The 15,187-nt window shown below is 50.5% G+C and overlaps 1 protein-coding gene across 1 annotated transcript in view; it reads right to left on the bottom strand.

The window, feature by feature from the left end:
* SMAD9 (SMAD family member 9) overlaps nucleotides 1-15,187 on the bottom strand; it is an 86,343-nt gene that overhangs the window by 8,544 nt on the left and 62,612 nt on the right. The window contains exons 3-4 of the mRNA XM_077158082.1: nucleotides 14,051-14,272; nucleotides 6,271-6,492 (exon numbers count right to left, since the gene is read on the bottom strand). Coding sequence (XP_077014197.1) covers nucleotides 6,271-6,492; nucleotides 14,051-14,272 — 444 coding nt within the window. The remainder of the gene's footprint in view (nucleotides 1-6,270; nucleotides 6,493-14,050; nucleotides 14,273-15,187) is intronic.

Below are 15,187 nucleotides of genomic sequence, written 5' to 3'. Positions count from 1 at the left end.
ACAGACTTTGGGCAACTTACCTCAACTTTCCTCAAAACCAAAATGCAGGCCTTTGGGTTCTGGGAGCCAGCTTGCAAACTCTGCACCTAGAAACCCTCCCTGAGCCTTGCTGAGCGCTCCCTGCTCCACTCTAAGGAGCCGGAGGCAACTGCGCCTTAGGGTGACTACCTCCCGCCACACCTCTTCTGCCCCCTCGCCTCTCCCTCCCGCTGCTTTTCCTTAATAAAACCTCAGAAAACTTCAGAACAGGACGGTTTTCCTCCCACGTCACTCTGAAAAGAGGGAACCCGACTCAGACATGTGCAGCCCAGTTCCAGGCAAGCCAGAGCTCAGTGTCCTGCCCTCCCCCATCGGCCCCTCCACCTCTCCACCCTCTGCCCCAGCCCCCTCCAGTCTCCACTGTCCACATACCCGGGCTGGCCTTGGCCACCTGCGGGCAGTGACCACAGGGCAGCTGAAGCGTGGCTGCCTGACCGGAGGAGCACATCAGGGGCGAGGCAGAGCAAAAAAAAAGCCCACTCTGGGCTCTGACTTCCAGTCTGGGGAGCTGTGAGGTGTGGGAGGCCTCGGGGGGTTGGGGGGTGGGGGTTGCAGCCAGGCCCCACGAGGACACTCAGGGAGTGGGAAGCAGAGGACCTGCCAAGGGGTTAGGATAGTTTTGAACTGAATGACCTTCAAATGGGTGATCCTCCCAGAACCCACTAAGCAGAATAGATCAGATTTATGTTATGTGACCTGCTCTCTACCCAGTGGATGGTTTTCAATCCTCTTAATGGCTTATCTATGAGCCCAAGGTTTGGCAGCCTACAGAAGCCACAAAGGGCGGGGGGCAGGCCGGGGCTGGGGCCCGGAGAGAGGAGGGGATGCACTGGGCCAGGCCGAGCCCTCGGGGGGCCCATTCACTCTGGGACACGCTGGGGTGGCATAAGCCCCCCTAGGGCTGGTTTTGGCTGCAGACAGTCACCTAAAGGAGAGCCAAGGGGAAGGACTTCACTTGTAAACATTTCCGATAGGCCAAAATTGTGGCTTTAACCCCTACAAGTGAGATTCAGGAGTCCCCCCAGCGTGGCACAGTGGTTCCTATCTTCAGCTTGCCCCAGTCACTGGGTCAGCAAATGAGAGCAGTTCCTGTCCTCCCCGCCCCCCACTCAGGAGGCCCGGGGCGGGGGTGGGGGTGGGGTGGGCGCGGGTGCAGAAAGCTGCATTTCTCACAAGCTCCCAGGCAACCGGACTTTGAGAACCTCTGGACTAAAGGCTCAGGCTCTGCTACAGCCACTGAAATTGGACTTTCTGATGTGAGAGATACCTGACAACTGTTTTCAGACAGGCGCTTTGTAGAATTGACAACCTGTTCCATTTGTGAATATTAGCAGATTGCTTCCTTCAGTGCTTTTGCATTCATTTCAGAACGTCACCTTGTGGAATGCCATAATTTGTGACCTTCATTTCAGGTGACAGTCCTTTAAAATGATGCCAAAAAGAGGTGGGGAGGGACGGTGTGCCTAGAGAAGCAGGGATGGGGGCACCTGGCCGCTGCGCTCCGGGGCTGCAGCTTCCCTGCCGCGTGAGCTCCGGCCACCATTCCGGGAACTGCAGAGCCTGCAGGCCCGTGTTCCAAAGGTGCGGGGGGCGGGGGGCCACAGGGGGCTTTGGTGCGGCCTTAACAGTCAGGACATTTTATAGCCATTTCTTTTTTTTTGTTTCACAAAACATCGTGGCTATTTTTTCATGACTAACTATTCTGCAACAGCTAGCTTAATGGCTGTAATAGCACTTCATTCCATGTTAAAACGTATTTTCAGGATTTACTTCTATATAGGCTGGAAGGGGCATGGCGAGGCAGGGGAGCTAATTCATTGGAAAAGAAGCCATCCAAACAGCACCTGAAGTGTGGCCCTTCTTTCCCAACCCTTCATTAGGATGATTTCTTTCATAAAACAGGAAATATCACTTAAATACTACCTCAAACATGCAGGAAAATAGAGATTCATAAAAAGGCGAAAAGCCAATTCCAAAATTCAATAGATGCTTTGGAATATTTGGTAATTATTTTCAGGAAAGCCTTGGTTCAGCTCAGTAAGCTCAATGAATAGGCTAGAGTTGGGGAAATTGTGTCATCTACCCAACTGTCCTCCTACCAGAGTGTGGTAGTTAGATTCAGTTGTCAACTTGGCCAGGTGAAGGCACCTAGTTCTGTTGCTGTGGACATGAGCCAATGGTACGTGAACCTCATCTGTTGCTCATTACATCTGCAGTCGGCTAGGAGGCATGCCTGCTGTAATGAATGATGTTTGACTTAATTGGCTGGTGCTTAAATGAGAGAGCACAATGTGGCACAGCCCAAGCAGCTCAGCATACCTCATCTCAGCACTCGCAGCTCAGCCCAGGCCTTTGGAGATGCAGAACGGAATCACCCTGGGGAAAGTTGTTGGAACCCAGAGGCCTGGAGAGAAGGCCAGCAGAGGTTGCCCTTTGCCAGCCCATGTAAGAAAGAACCTCAGTTGAAAGTTAGCTGCCTTTCCTCTGAAGAACTAACAAACTAAATCCCTTTCATTAAAAGCCAGTCCGTCTCTGGTGTGTTGCATTCCGGCAGCTAACAAACAAGAACACAGAGGAAGGAAGGTGTCAAGGGGACAGCGCCACCTTGCCACACCTGCAGGCGCAGTGTGAGCCTATCCTGCCCGGACCGAGCCCACCAGGTGGCTGAGACCACAGCGTTCAGGCCACTGCACCATTGGTGATGGTGGCGCTGTGTCAGGGGCTACCACGGAGTGACCTCAGCTCAGCAGCACTCACACAGACAGCTCAGAGCTGGGCTGGCCTAGTGATCTGGAAATGGGGCCATCCTAAAAGCCCCTCTACAAGAAGCAGGCAAGTCCTATGTTCCAGTGTCCAGACTGGCTATTCCATCACTCCCTGCCATCGAGAAGGGGTCTCAGCTTTATTTTGTGCAGTCACCTGTAGGCATCACATATCGGTGGTTCTCTTTCTGCAGAGACCCGTAGAGGCATCCGAGCTGTCACGGGGGTAACTCAGGGCTGTGCTGTGCTCCTCACACATTCACGGGAGGCCTCTAGAAGGACAGGCCTGGTAAGGAAAACCGAAAGCCTTCTCTGATTACACTTCAGCGGTGAATCACTGTAATATTTCAGTCCTTCAGGGTGTGTAAGCTATGTCAACATCTTGGAGCCGACTGGCATTCCACTGGGGCTGCCGATGACGGGACTGACATTCCAGATGGATTCAAGCCTACGTAGCTGTGCACGTGAGGGGGCCAAGAAAAAAGGCAGGGGGGCCCCAGGACCCACAGGCCCAACCACAGAAGGGACAGAGAGATGCATGAGTGTGACTGGGGGGTGTGTGACTGGGGGGTGTGTGACTGGGGGGTGTGACTGAGGGGTGGGTGTGAAGTGTGCACCCCTCCTGGCTCACTCTGCTGCTCTCACTCCGGCTCCCTTGTGGTTCCTCAGAATGTGGCAGGCCGGCCTCAGGGGCTTTGCACCTGCTGCCCCCTTCACTTGGGAAGTGTTTCCCACAGTCGCAGGGATAATTCCCGCCTTCAGCTCTGCTCAAACGGCCCCTTTGCAGAGAAGCCTTTGCTGGCTGCCTGCTTAATCACAACGCGCCTCTCCCCACCCCATCCCCCTTGTTTGTTTTTCTTTCTGGTCACAGACTATAGCTCTTACTCGTTAATCATCTGTCTTTTTCCCCCGGGGAGGCAGCCCATAATCCAGGAAGGCAGGGGCTTTTCCCCACCACTTAGTATCCCTGGTGCCCAAAACGGTCTGGCTGAGAGTAGGTGCTTAATAAATATTTGTGGGGTGAATGAATATCTCCAAACTCTAATGGGCCATATTAATCGACTCCCCAGAGCAAGTTAACGTATCACGAACTAGGAGGGCCTTTTGCAACAAACTCATTCAGGCTGGTGCTCCCAGAAGGCTGGACCGCTCAGAACCAACCCATAAGGACCCTTGAGAAAAGAGCTTCCAGCCTCATCAAAGACCGACAGCACTTGCTTCAAAAATATTCCAAGCCAACTTTTTATTTTTCCTGCCATGCTTTCCGCCATGACTTGTAGGCCCCTCTACTTCTTTTTGTCTTCATATCCGAGCAATTCCAGAGCGGATCTCTGAGAAGTCGGTGGCTTTGTCCCGGGCGGGTGCAGGAGAGTGGAGCAGCTCATCTAGGGAAGCGTTCAGCTTCCCGGGGGTCAGGACAGGCATCACCTGGCTCCCACTCAGGTGGGCCTTAGCCTGACCGAGGTGCATCTCGGTGAGCCACCCAGGGCCCCACGTCCTCCTCGGAGCACCTTGAACAAGCGACTCTCAGAAAGGTTCCCAGAAGATATTCTTACGTGGAGCCCAATCCACAGAGCCCCTGAACAAAGGGCCCTGCAGCCTTACGTTTTAACATCTGGCCTTTAGAGTTTACTGAAGGTTGTTATAAAAATCATTGAAAGTGAAGCTATGCCTAGGAAATGTGCTTAAGAATTCAGCCAAAGGAAAAATTTTATTTCCTTTTGGATAAAAATTGCATTCCACATTACGTTTCCCCTTCTGTGTTCTCTCTGTCAGGAAATTGAGAGCAAACTTTGAATCACCATTGGAGCTGACCCTTTTATGGATGACATATCATTCTGCAACCCCCTCTATTTTTCATTCCATTGCAGAGGTTTCTCATAATCTACTTCAAAGGCTGGATGGAAAGAGACAGAATTTATAGACAATTAAACAACTGCCACTGGAAAACAATCAACAGCAGTGAACGAATCTGACCTGCATCTAGTCAACGGCTTGTGGCCTTACCACAACAGGAGAAATTCAGAAAGCCTGTCGGGAAGATGGTAGAATGTGCTGTGTCACCAAGGGGCATGACAAACCACTCTGGAAACTGAAAGAAAAGGCTCGCGGCTACTCTCCCGAGGTGGTCTGCATGCGTCATGGGGGGAGGAAAGACGAACTGAGGCTGGAGGTTCTTTCCACCTCCACCCTGGGGCAGCTCGGGGTGACCCAGCACGTCTGACAACTGCGAGGTGGACACCTGGGAGGCAGCAGGCCAGACTGATGTAGAAGCAAATGCCGGGAAGGGGCTGGCCCCAGCCTCACTGCCACCCATCACACGACAAAGTGGGCTTCAGGGGGCCCGTGCCCAGGCGGCTCCACCAGGACAGTTGCCACCCCTCGGGGCCCCTTCTACAGACCTCCAAACACGGGGCATTACCATCACATACTGGCCACAAAGGACTGTGACCCACTGTCACGGGTGGAATAGCCCCCACCCCGCATCCATTCATATCTACCTGGAACTGGGGAGGGACTGGATTTGGAAATGGGGTCTTTGAGATGTCAATAGCTGGGACAAGGCTGTACTGGGGTAGGGAAGGCCCCATGCAGTGACCAGTGTCCCCATAAAAAGACGGACACTGTGACACAGACACAGAGGGGAGACAGAGGCAGAGAGCGGCGTGAGGCCACCACGAGCCAGGGAGCGCCGGGCATGGCAGGGAACATGGGGAGCTGGTGCAGGCAAGGGGGGCACTGCCCTGAGGTCTCAGTACCATGGGCCCACAGGCTCCCGGGCTTCAGGCTTCGGCCTCAGAACTGTGAGAATAAACCTGTTGTTCCAGGTCTCTCTGTTAGGGCAGCCCTAGAAATTTAAGGCAACCCCCTCATTTCCAAAGTCACTTTGCCTGATAGAGTAGCCATCCAATCAGAGCTCCCCATCTTCAGAGTTTATCTTAGCACTCTTAGGCAATTTAGAAATAAGACATAGCACCTCCATGCAGCCAGTTCACCCTGCTTTCCTATTTACCACCTGGTTTGTCTTCTCAATTCCCACACCCCGTCCCGGCCGCCCCAAGATGGTCTGCAGATTTGGAAGGCTGAGAGACTAACCCTGAAAGCTCCATGCTTTCAGCTCCAGAACTGCCTCTTAACCTGCCGGCCAAGTTACCTACCCAGCCCCCAGGTTACCTACCCTGCCCCCAGGTTATCAGGGCCCAGGTTACCCGGCCCTCAGGTTACCCCCAGGTTTCCCGGCCCCGAGGTTATCAGGCCCCCAGGTTTCCCAGCTCCCAGGTTATCAGATCCCCAGGTTTCCCAGCTCCCAGGTTATCAGACCCCCAGGTTTCCCAGCTCCCAGGTTATCAGACCCCCAGGTTTCCCGGCCCCCAAGTTATCTGGCCCCCAGGTTGCCCACCAGCCCCTGGGCAGCCTCGACCTCCACATCAGCGCAGGAGGCTACAGCGGCGCCCACCTCGGCTCTTACCCCTCCCGATGTGCCTCCTGGTGTTCTCTATGGTGGAGTTCCTGTTCACGTTGGACAGCAGCCCCAGGCAGAACCGGCTCCTATTGTTGGAGGGGTCCGTGAACCCATCGACCAGCACGCTCCGAGAGGACGCCTGGAATGTCTCCCCCACGCGGCTGTTGAGCTCGTAATAGGCGACCGAGCACCAATGCTGTGGCTCCTCGTAGCACACGGGCCGGAAATCTGCAAGAGAACGAGCCTGGGGTCCCAGTGGCTGAAGCGGGCCCGCTATCAGGGTCCTAGGGGTGGGGGCGGGGGGGGGGGGTGTCTGCAGGACCACGACTGCTGCTCTGTAGCCTGAAACTGGGCAGCGCAGTACAAGCTATGGTCAGCGGCTCTGGTTAGTCCTCATTAGTCTCCCTGGTTAGAGAACTGGTAAATGCATTTACTAGTAATGAGGGACCAGGCAAAGCCGTTGGAAGCAGATCGATGCAAAGTTTGTCACTTGTAAAGGAAACGCAGCCCAAAGGGAGCTGATCTGTCATGTCACCTTTACATCTGAAAGGGCAAACAGAAGCTCCTCGGCTGTGTTCTAAGAAACTAGAGATAAAAACATAATAATTTGGATAGGGTAAAAACCAAATTAAAAACTTCCCTTGCATTTCAAATTAGCGAAAGAGGAAAAAGAAGTTGCATGAAAACAGGCCACACTTACCCTCTCCTTCCTGTTACATGTAGGACATTTGGTGATTTATGGCATAGGATGCTTCACAGAGGGCTGGGCCCTACATCAGGAAGCCCATGCTATGTTTTCACCCCAAATACTGAAAAGTTTGAGTTTCCAGTAACCAACTAAATTTCAGAGTTCTTACTTTCTTTACCTCTCACTGCCTTTCTATGGACAATATTACCTCTTTTTCCTGAATATCTTAACAATTCTTGTATCTAGAATGCATTCTGCATTGTCAAACCCTAGACGTGCTAAAATGTTAATGAAACTGATGGATTAGGGGATTTTCTTTGATTTACAAAAGGACTTTGCCTATAGAAGAGCTCGTGTTGAGATTCCTCCAGTTGGGCACTCCTTCCTTCTTGGAGTTTGCTTCGGGAACTGCAGCCTCTACAGTTTTTGTGAGAACCCAATTTACCACACTAATGCAAAATGTTAATAACAGAAGAAACTGTGTGTTGGAGGGGATATATATGAAAACCCTGGACTTCTCTGTAAACCGACAACAACTCTAATTTAAAAAAATCAGTTTTCATCTACTTCTCAGGATGGCCCTCTGGCTAAATGATTCATGTGCTGGTTTGAAAGGATGTATGTACCCTAGAAAAGCCATGTTTTCATCAAAATCCCACTTCGTAAAGGCACAATAATCCCTATTCAGTACTGTATGTAATTAGATCATCTCCTTGGAGATGTAACCTAATCAAGAGTGGTTGTTAAACTGGAGAGGTGTGTCTCCACCCATTTGGGTGGGTCTTGACTGGTTTACTGGAGTCCTATAAAAGAGAAAACATTTTGGAGAATAAGCGATTCAGAGAGAGCAGAGAATGCTGCAGCACCACGAAGCAGAGACTCCAAGAGCCAGTGACCCTTAGAGATGAAGAAGGAAAATGCCTCCCGGGGAGCTTCATGAAACAGGAAGCCAGGAGAGAAGCTAGCGGATGATGCCGTGTTCACCATGTGCCCTTCCAGTTTAGAGAGATACCCTGACTGTGTTCGCCATTGTGCCTTCTCACTTGAGAGAGAAACCCTGAACTTCATTGGCCTTCTTGAACCAAGGTATCTTTCCTTGGGTGCCTTAGATTGGACATTTCTATAGACTTGTTTTAATCAGGGCATTTTTTCAGTCTTATGACTGTAAACTAACAACATATTAGATTCCCCTTTTTAAAAGCCATTCTGTTTCTTGTATATTGCATTCCGGCAGCTAGCAAACTAGAACAGATTTTGGTACTGGAGAGTGGGGTGCTGCTGCAGTTTGCAAATACCAAACATGTTGGAACAGCTTTTTTTTTTAATTTTTTAAATTAATTTTTAAATTAAAAAAATGACAAAAAACAAATATTCTTAACATATGATCATTCCGTTCTACATATAGAATCTACATAATCAGTAATTCACAATATCATATAGTTGCATATTATCATGATCATTTCTTAGAACATTTGCATCAATTCAGAAAAAGAAATAAAAAGACAACAGAAAAAAATTTATACATACCATGCCCCTTACCCTTCACTTTCATTGATCACTAGCATTTCAATCTGTTTATTTTAACAATTGTTCCACTATTATTTATTTTTATTCCGTATGTTTTACTCATCTGTTGATAAGGTAGATAAAAGGAGCATCAGACACAAGGTTTTCACAATCACACAGTCACATTGTGAAAGCTATATCATTATACAATCATCTTCAATAAACATGGCTACTGGAACACAGCTCTACATTTTCAGGCAGTGGAACAGCTTTTTAAATGGATAAGGGGAAGAATCCGGAAGAGTTGTAAGAATCTTGACAGAGAAGGCCTAGAATGCTTTGAAGAGACTGTTGGTAGAAATGTGGACTCTAAAGATACCTCTGACCAGACTGTAGACAGAAATGAGGCATGTGTTATTGCAAACTGGAAGGAAGACGATCCTTGTTTTAAAATAGCAGATAATCTGGCAAACTTGACTAGTGGCTTTGGCTGGAAGGCAGATTAAAAGCCATGAACCTGGATATTTAGCAGAAGAGATTTCCAAATTAAATGTGGAAAGTGCAACCTGGTTTCTCCTTACAGCTTATGGTAAAATGTGACAGGAAAGAGATAAGCTGAGAACTGAACTCTTGGGCACAAAGAAACTAGAAATTGATACTCTGGAAAATTCTGGGCTTCCAGGAAGGGAGACCCCCAGAGAATAGTGCCCCAAATGTGGAACCAGTCAGCCGTTTCAGAGAAAGCCAGGATCGGACATCAAGTTATCCAGAAAGGATTTGTGGAAACTCCTTATGTCTGATGGGCATGATCCAAGGCTACTGCATAGAAAGCCAACGAGAGTGCTGTGGGACCTGTATAAACAGAGCTGCTGCCAGTCTGAGCTGGGGGTTCAGGGAAGGGACACACTGGAGGAAAAATTACTTCAGAGGCAAAACCATGGAGACTGAGGTCTGAAGTCAAGAAGCCTTGGGCCAGGAGAGTGGACCCACCCAAGCCCATGGAGAGGGTGAGTTTGCCCCAAAGGCAGAGGATGGACTTTCCACCTCTTTGCAGTGGAAGAGTCATGCCACCTCAGGCCTTGGAGAGGGTGAAGCACATTCCTTGGGGTTTGGGGAGAGCCTGGCTGCCACCACATGGTGGGGTTGACTGTGTGCCCCAGAGATGGCAGAGAGCCTGGGAGCAGCCCCGATGCTTGGAGAGGGTGGAGCTGAGAAAAAGGTGGTCTCCCCAACGTCCCCCAAGGTTGCATTTGGAGAGAGGCAAGCTTCTGCTTAGGCCTTTGGAAAGGGTGGGACTGCCACTTTCTAAAGCCTGGAAGATAAATGATTCTCAGACTTTGAAATCTAGTGGACTTTGTCCTGCACGTTTTCGAAACTGTATGGGTCCGGTGACCCCTGTGTTCTTTCATCCTTATGGAAATGCATATATGTATCCCATGACACATCCTCCATTGTATGTTGGCAGCAAATAACTTGTTTTGGGTTTCTCTAGGTCCAGAGCCAGAAGATAATTCTGCCTTAGAACAGATCATGCCTATAACTAACTTTGATAGGAGTTTGTATGTTTCTAACTTTGTATCTCATGTGTATTGCTACTGAAATGGTTTAAGGATTTCTGATATTGTTATGGAATGAATGTATTTTGTATATGGGGAAAATATGTCTTTTTTAGGGTCCAGAGGGTGGTCTGTGCTGTTTGAAAGGACGTATGTACCCTAGAAAAGGCATGTTTTAATCAAAATCCCATTTGGTAGAGGCAGTATAATCCCTATTCAATACTGTATATCGTTAGATCATCTCCCTGGATGTGTAACCTAATCAAGAGTGGTTGTTAAGCTGGATTAGGGGAGATGTGTCTCCATCCATTTGGGTGGGTCTCGATTGGTTTACTGGAGTCCTATAAAGGAGCAAATATTTTGGAGAATGAAGGAGATTCATAGAGAGCAGAGAATGCTGTAGCACCACAAAGCAGAGAGTCCACCAGCCAGCAACCTTTAGAGATGAAGAAGGAAAACGCCTCCCGGGGAGCTTCATGAAACAGGAAGCCAGGAGAGAAAGCTAGCAGATGATGCTGTGCTTGCCATGTGCCCTTCCAGCTGAGAGAGAAATTCTGACTGTGTTCACCATGTGCCTTCTCACTTGAGAGAGAAACCCTGAACTTCACCGGCCTTCTTGAACCAAGGTATCTTTCCCTGGATGCCTTTGGACATTTCTATAGACTTGTTTTAATTGGGGCAATTTTTCAGCCTTAGAACTATAAACTAGCAACTTATTAAATTCCCGTTTTTGAAAGCCATTTTGTTTCTGGTATATTGCATTCTGGCAGCTAGCAAACTAGAACACTCCATAAACCAGCAATTTTCACTGAGACCAAAAATGGGGCAAAATCTCCAACCTGCAGAAGTTCCCAGTTCCACACTTAACAACACCCACTACCAACTTCTAAATGCTATGTCCCAATAAAAAGAAAATAGCTTATTCTGGTAAGTAGAATGATAAATAAAACATTCATTGCATGGTGCTGAGAACCGCCAAAATCAAAACACACAAATATACTACCAGCCCCTTAAACGCATGTGCAATGACAGGCCGGTGCCTGCTGTTTGGTTTATTCTAGGGTCATAAGAAATGCTCTCAGGAAGTAGCTACATTTAGCTGTTCACCTGCAAACGTGCCCCCGCTGGGCAGTGACAGCATGCGACAATGGTCAGCAGTGGACCTCCAGTTCCTGGGCCTAAACGACGGGGGGAGTGCTGGAGCTCCAACGAGGGACATCCAAGGTGAGACCCCCACCGAAAGCCTGGCAGACCCTCCACCTTCCGGGCCGCAAACACCAGGCTGGGAGGGCAGCCTCCTGTTAAAAGGTCCCTTTGCGTGACAGGCTGTTTGGAGGTGACACCGAAGAAAGTGGTTGTTCCAAGACCCTCACTGAAGGGTTGATGAGTTTTCCGTCTGAGGAACTGCAGAGCTTGAATTACTTCGTGATAAGACTTCAAATGTTGGAGTGGTCCTCCTTGCCTCTCTCAGGAGCTCGATGGGCTGTTACCTGGTTCTCACAGGATGGGGAAAGCGAAATCTCTGAAGTTAGTTTCATTTTCAGCTCCTAGGTTGCCACAGTCCATTCAAGGGCCATGGGGACACTGTCCTTGAGACAGTTCAAGATGTGCCCCAGACCCAGCAATGATGGACCTCCTGACCCTACTGTGGTGTTTGAGGGGGGCTAGGCAGGGCCCTCCCCCAAATGGGGTCCCCCGGAACAGGGCCAGCAGGTGTCCAGCGGAAGCTGTCACAGAGGGGAACCCAAGAGGCTGGGGAACAGCAGCCCCTTTAGGAAAGCTCTCAGAACCTCTGCTTTCCTCCCAGGCCTTCCTGAGGTCAGCTCAGAACTGTCTCACTCCTTGGCTGTGGCTGGCTTAACCAGCCGTAGCTGAATTGAATTGAATTGTTCACTTCTGTAGCTGTCATTTTTTAAGTGTGCATAAAAATTATGAGTGCAGCTTGTTAAAAATGCAGAATCCTGGTCCCATCCCCAGAAATTGGGATTCAAAAGATCAATGGTCAGAAGCAGCCACCTGCTTTTTAATTCGTGCCCCCCAGAATCTCTTGGAGGTGGTCCAGAAACCAATGAAACCAGAGGTCAAGCATTCCTGACCTTGTGGGGAAATGAACGCTGACCCCAGTGAGAAGGACAGGTGGCTCTTAGGGAGCTGCTCAGGGCAAACTGTCTGTCAAAGGAAGGGCCGAGCCAGTTAATCTCAAAACTTCCTTGCATCTGCTGCCGGGGTGGCCTCTTGCTGTTATCCATTCCGAATGGAATTACTTTCCTCGAAATGGGAAGGGCTTTATTCCCTCCGGAAGAAACCAGCGGCCTCCACATGGTGGCTGGATCTGCTTTTCCACGGTGGGAAGGGGAAAGGAGTGGGGACCTGCGAGTTTTGCCAGTGCAGAAACCCACGTGGGCCCGGAAACCTTCACAGACTGTTTGGGGCCAGAACGATTCTGCCACAGAACCCTCCCCAAGGCCCTGCAACACGCCTGTCCTCCCGTGACCCCTTCCTGCCGTGTCCCTTGCTCAGCAAGCCGGCCCCTCAGGCTCCCCCTCTCCCCTGTCTCCACGCGACTCACCCCGGCTTCCTCCCCGCATCCCAGCCTCTGCCCACACCGAGTGCGGTGTGGAGTGCCGTCAATGTGACCTCCACGAACTGCCGCCTTCATCCCGCTCCAGGTTCTCATGGTGACCTCCAGGGCCGCTGCAGGGTCCCTCAGCCTCTGCTGTTTTCCCCACGGCTGCTGTCAGTGTTGGCTGCAACCCCAAGGTCAGAAACCACCATCTCCGCCACCCGCGGACCTCCAGCACCCGAGCAGGTCCCCTGGCACCCAGCGGGTGTCCAACCATGACTCAATGTCAGAAAATCCTGTGCCTACAGCCCTGAGCTCTGGTCCAGGTTCCAGGTACCTGTGTGGCCACTCACTCACTCAACAAGCAGTGAATGAGCAAGCAATTATGTTCCAGTAAACAGACATAAAAGAAGCTCACAAGTTCTTTTTTACCACCCAATTATTAATTATTAACCCCTTACCTCGGCGTGGTACATTTGCTACCATTGATGAAAGCACATTTGTGTAATTGTCCTATTATCTCTACTCTCTGGTTAACGTAGAGCCCACTGTGTGTGTTGTGGATTACTTTATTTTTATTTTTACTCTAGTGACATATACCACCTAACATTTCCCCTTTCAGCTACATCCCAATACATAATCAAGTGCAGAGCTCACAATTTAATGGGGGAAAAGACACACAAGCAATTATAAAATATTGTGTGATGAATGCAATTGTAGGAGTAAATGCAAACTGTTGAGGGGCAAAAAAGAAGGACCAAGAAGGACGTGGCAACTCCCTCTTTATTTTCCCACATTTTGTACGTTCTTTGAGGACTGGGACAATTCTTATTTATCTTTTAATTTACCCTTTTAGGAATCTAAGACAGTGCTTGGATGTAGTAAGAGTTCAATAAATTCCTGTTAGATAAAGGAATATATGAATGAATGAATGAGGCAAGTTGTGATGTCTGGCACCAAATGCCCTTACTCATATGCCTCTAGGAACTGGGTTACTCAGGATTGTTTTCCCTCATGCTTCGGAGCTTGGTCAGCTCAGCTCAGCCCACCTCTGGGACCACAGACTTGGGGTGCCTTCCCTGCACGGGCCTATGCCCCCTCTCCCTTCAGCCTATCCTTATTGCTCATTCCTGGCTTCAGGAAGGTGCAGGCAGGCAGCACGCTGGGGCTGGAGCACTCACCTGGGCCAAAGGCAGAGCACAGCCACGACCTTCCTGCTTGGGCCCCAGATGCACTTCCCTCCTATGTCTCCTCCACTTTAGAAGCCTCCTTGGAATTTCCCAGGAGCACTGCTCAGGTGCATTTCCTTCCCACCAGCTCCCACAGCAGGGGTCCCACAGCGAGGCCAGCACATGCTCTGGCCTGCCTACCTGGCTGGACGGCTGGGGGCCTGGGGGCCTAAGCACGTGGGGGGGGGGGCGCGCACAGCGACCGCCACCGTGAGCGTGGCAGGTGCCCACGGCTCTGACTCACCTGAGTGCAGACAGGACCCCTCCGGCTCCGAGCAGCTCCCCGGGGACGGCGGGAAGGCCAGGCCGGGTGAGGGCAGCGCAGCCCGGGGCGGTGGCGGCGGGCAGGGGCAGGGGCAGGGACCGGGGCAGGGCCCACTGTGCAGGGAGGCGGTGCGGAGGCGGGCCAGCAGGCCGAGCTGCGGGTCGCACTCGCTGTGTCGCGGCACGAGCACCGGTGGCAGCACTAGGACCAGAGAGGGACACGGGGTCAGCATGGCTCATCCACCCGGCACCGCGGGCAGGCCGGCCTTGGGCGCGCCCAACTTCCACCCCGTCTGTGCGTCCATCTGTCTGCCTGTCCACCTGTGGTGGGGAGGCTGCCTTCCACCATGCCTCGTGCCATAGGACCCTGTCGGTTGCAACCACATCTCTCCTCAGCATAGCATCACCATTAAGGAAAGAGAGGAGAGGGAAGTGGTCTGGATGTCAGCACCCCAAAATTTAGACTCCCCCACTCATTCCTAGCGTGGGAACCTCCTGAGCAGCTCTAACTCCCAAACTCCTTGGGCGCTGCCAGTAAAATCCATTTGTTTTAGGCTTAAGTTAGCCAAAATCTGTTTCTGATTGCTTGCAATAAAACCCTAAGTGATGCCCAGAATAACATTTTTCTCTGCAGAGACCATGCTGAATTATTTAGATGCCAAGCCTAAATTTCAGGCGCAGCAGTGCTGCGGTAATAAAACCATCTTATTTGTCCTTACCAGAAAGACTAAGAGTGGCTAACTGAAGGATAAGTGGTGAATCATAATAAACATGCTGAAAGACAAACAGCAGTAAGAAAACCTATAAATAAAGCATGCCTGTTTTAGCACGCTCCTTCTGGGGTCCATTCTGGAAAAAGAACACAAATATTCTCTACCCGATTCCATGCGGAATTGAGAAATGCATTCAGATTCGCAAGGGCAAGGGTCGCAGGTAGCCGAGGAACTAAAAGGTCACCTGCCTGGCCTCCAGAACACCTCCCAGGACAGATGTTGATGTACAGCCTGTGACCACATGAGTTCCAAACAGAGGGGCGCGAAAATGGAAGGGGGAAATGGTAAAAAACATAGCAGGAAAAAAGTGGCCCAGGGCCGAAGAAGGGTCTGAGCCATTCGAC

This window comes from Tamandua tetradactyla, chromosome 4, assembly GCF_023851605.1.
Source record: "Tamandua tetradactyla isolate mTamTet1 chromosome 4, mTamTet1.pri, whole genome shotgun sequence".
Classification (NCBI taxonomy): domain Eukaryota; kingdom Metazoa; phylum Chordata; class Mammalia; order Pilosa; family Myrmecophagidae; genus Tamandua; species Tamandua tetradactyla.
The sequence above is the reverse complement of the archived record's forward strand: the minus strand, read 5'-3'. Positions and strand labels throughout refer to the sequence as shown.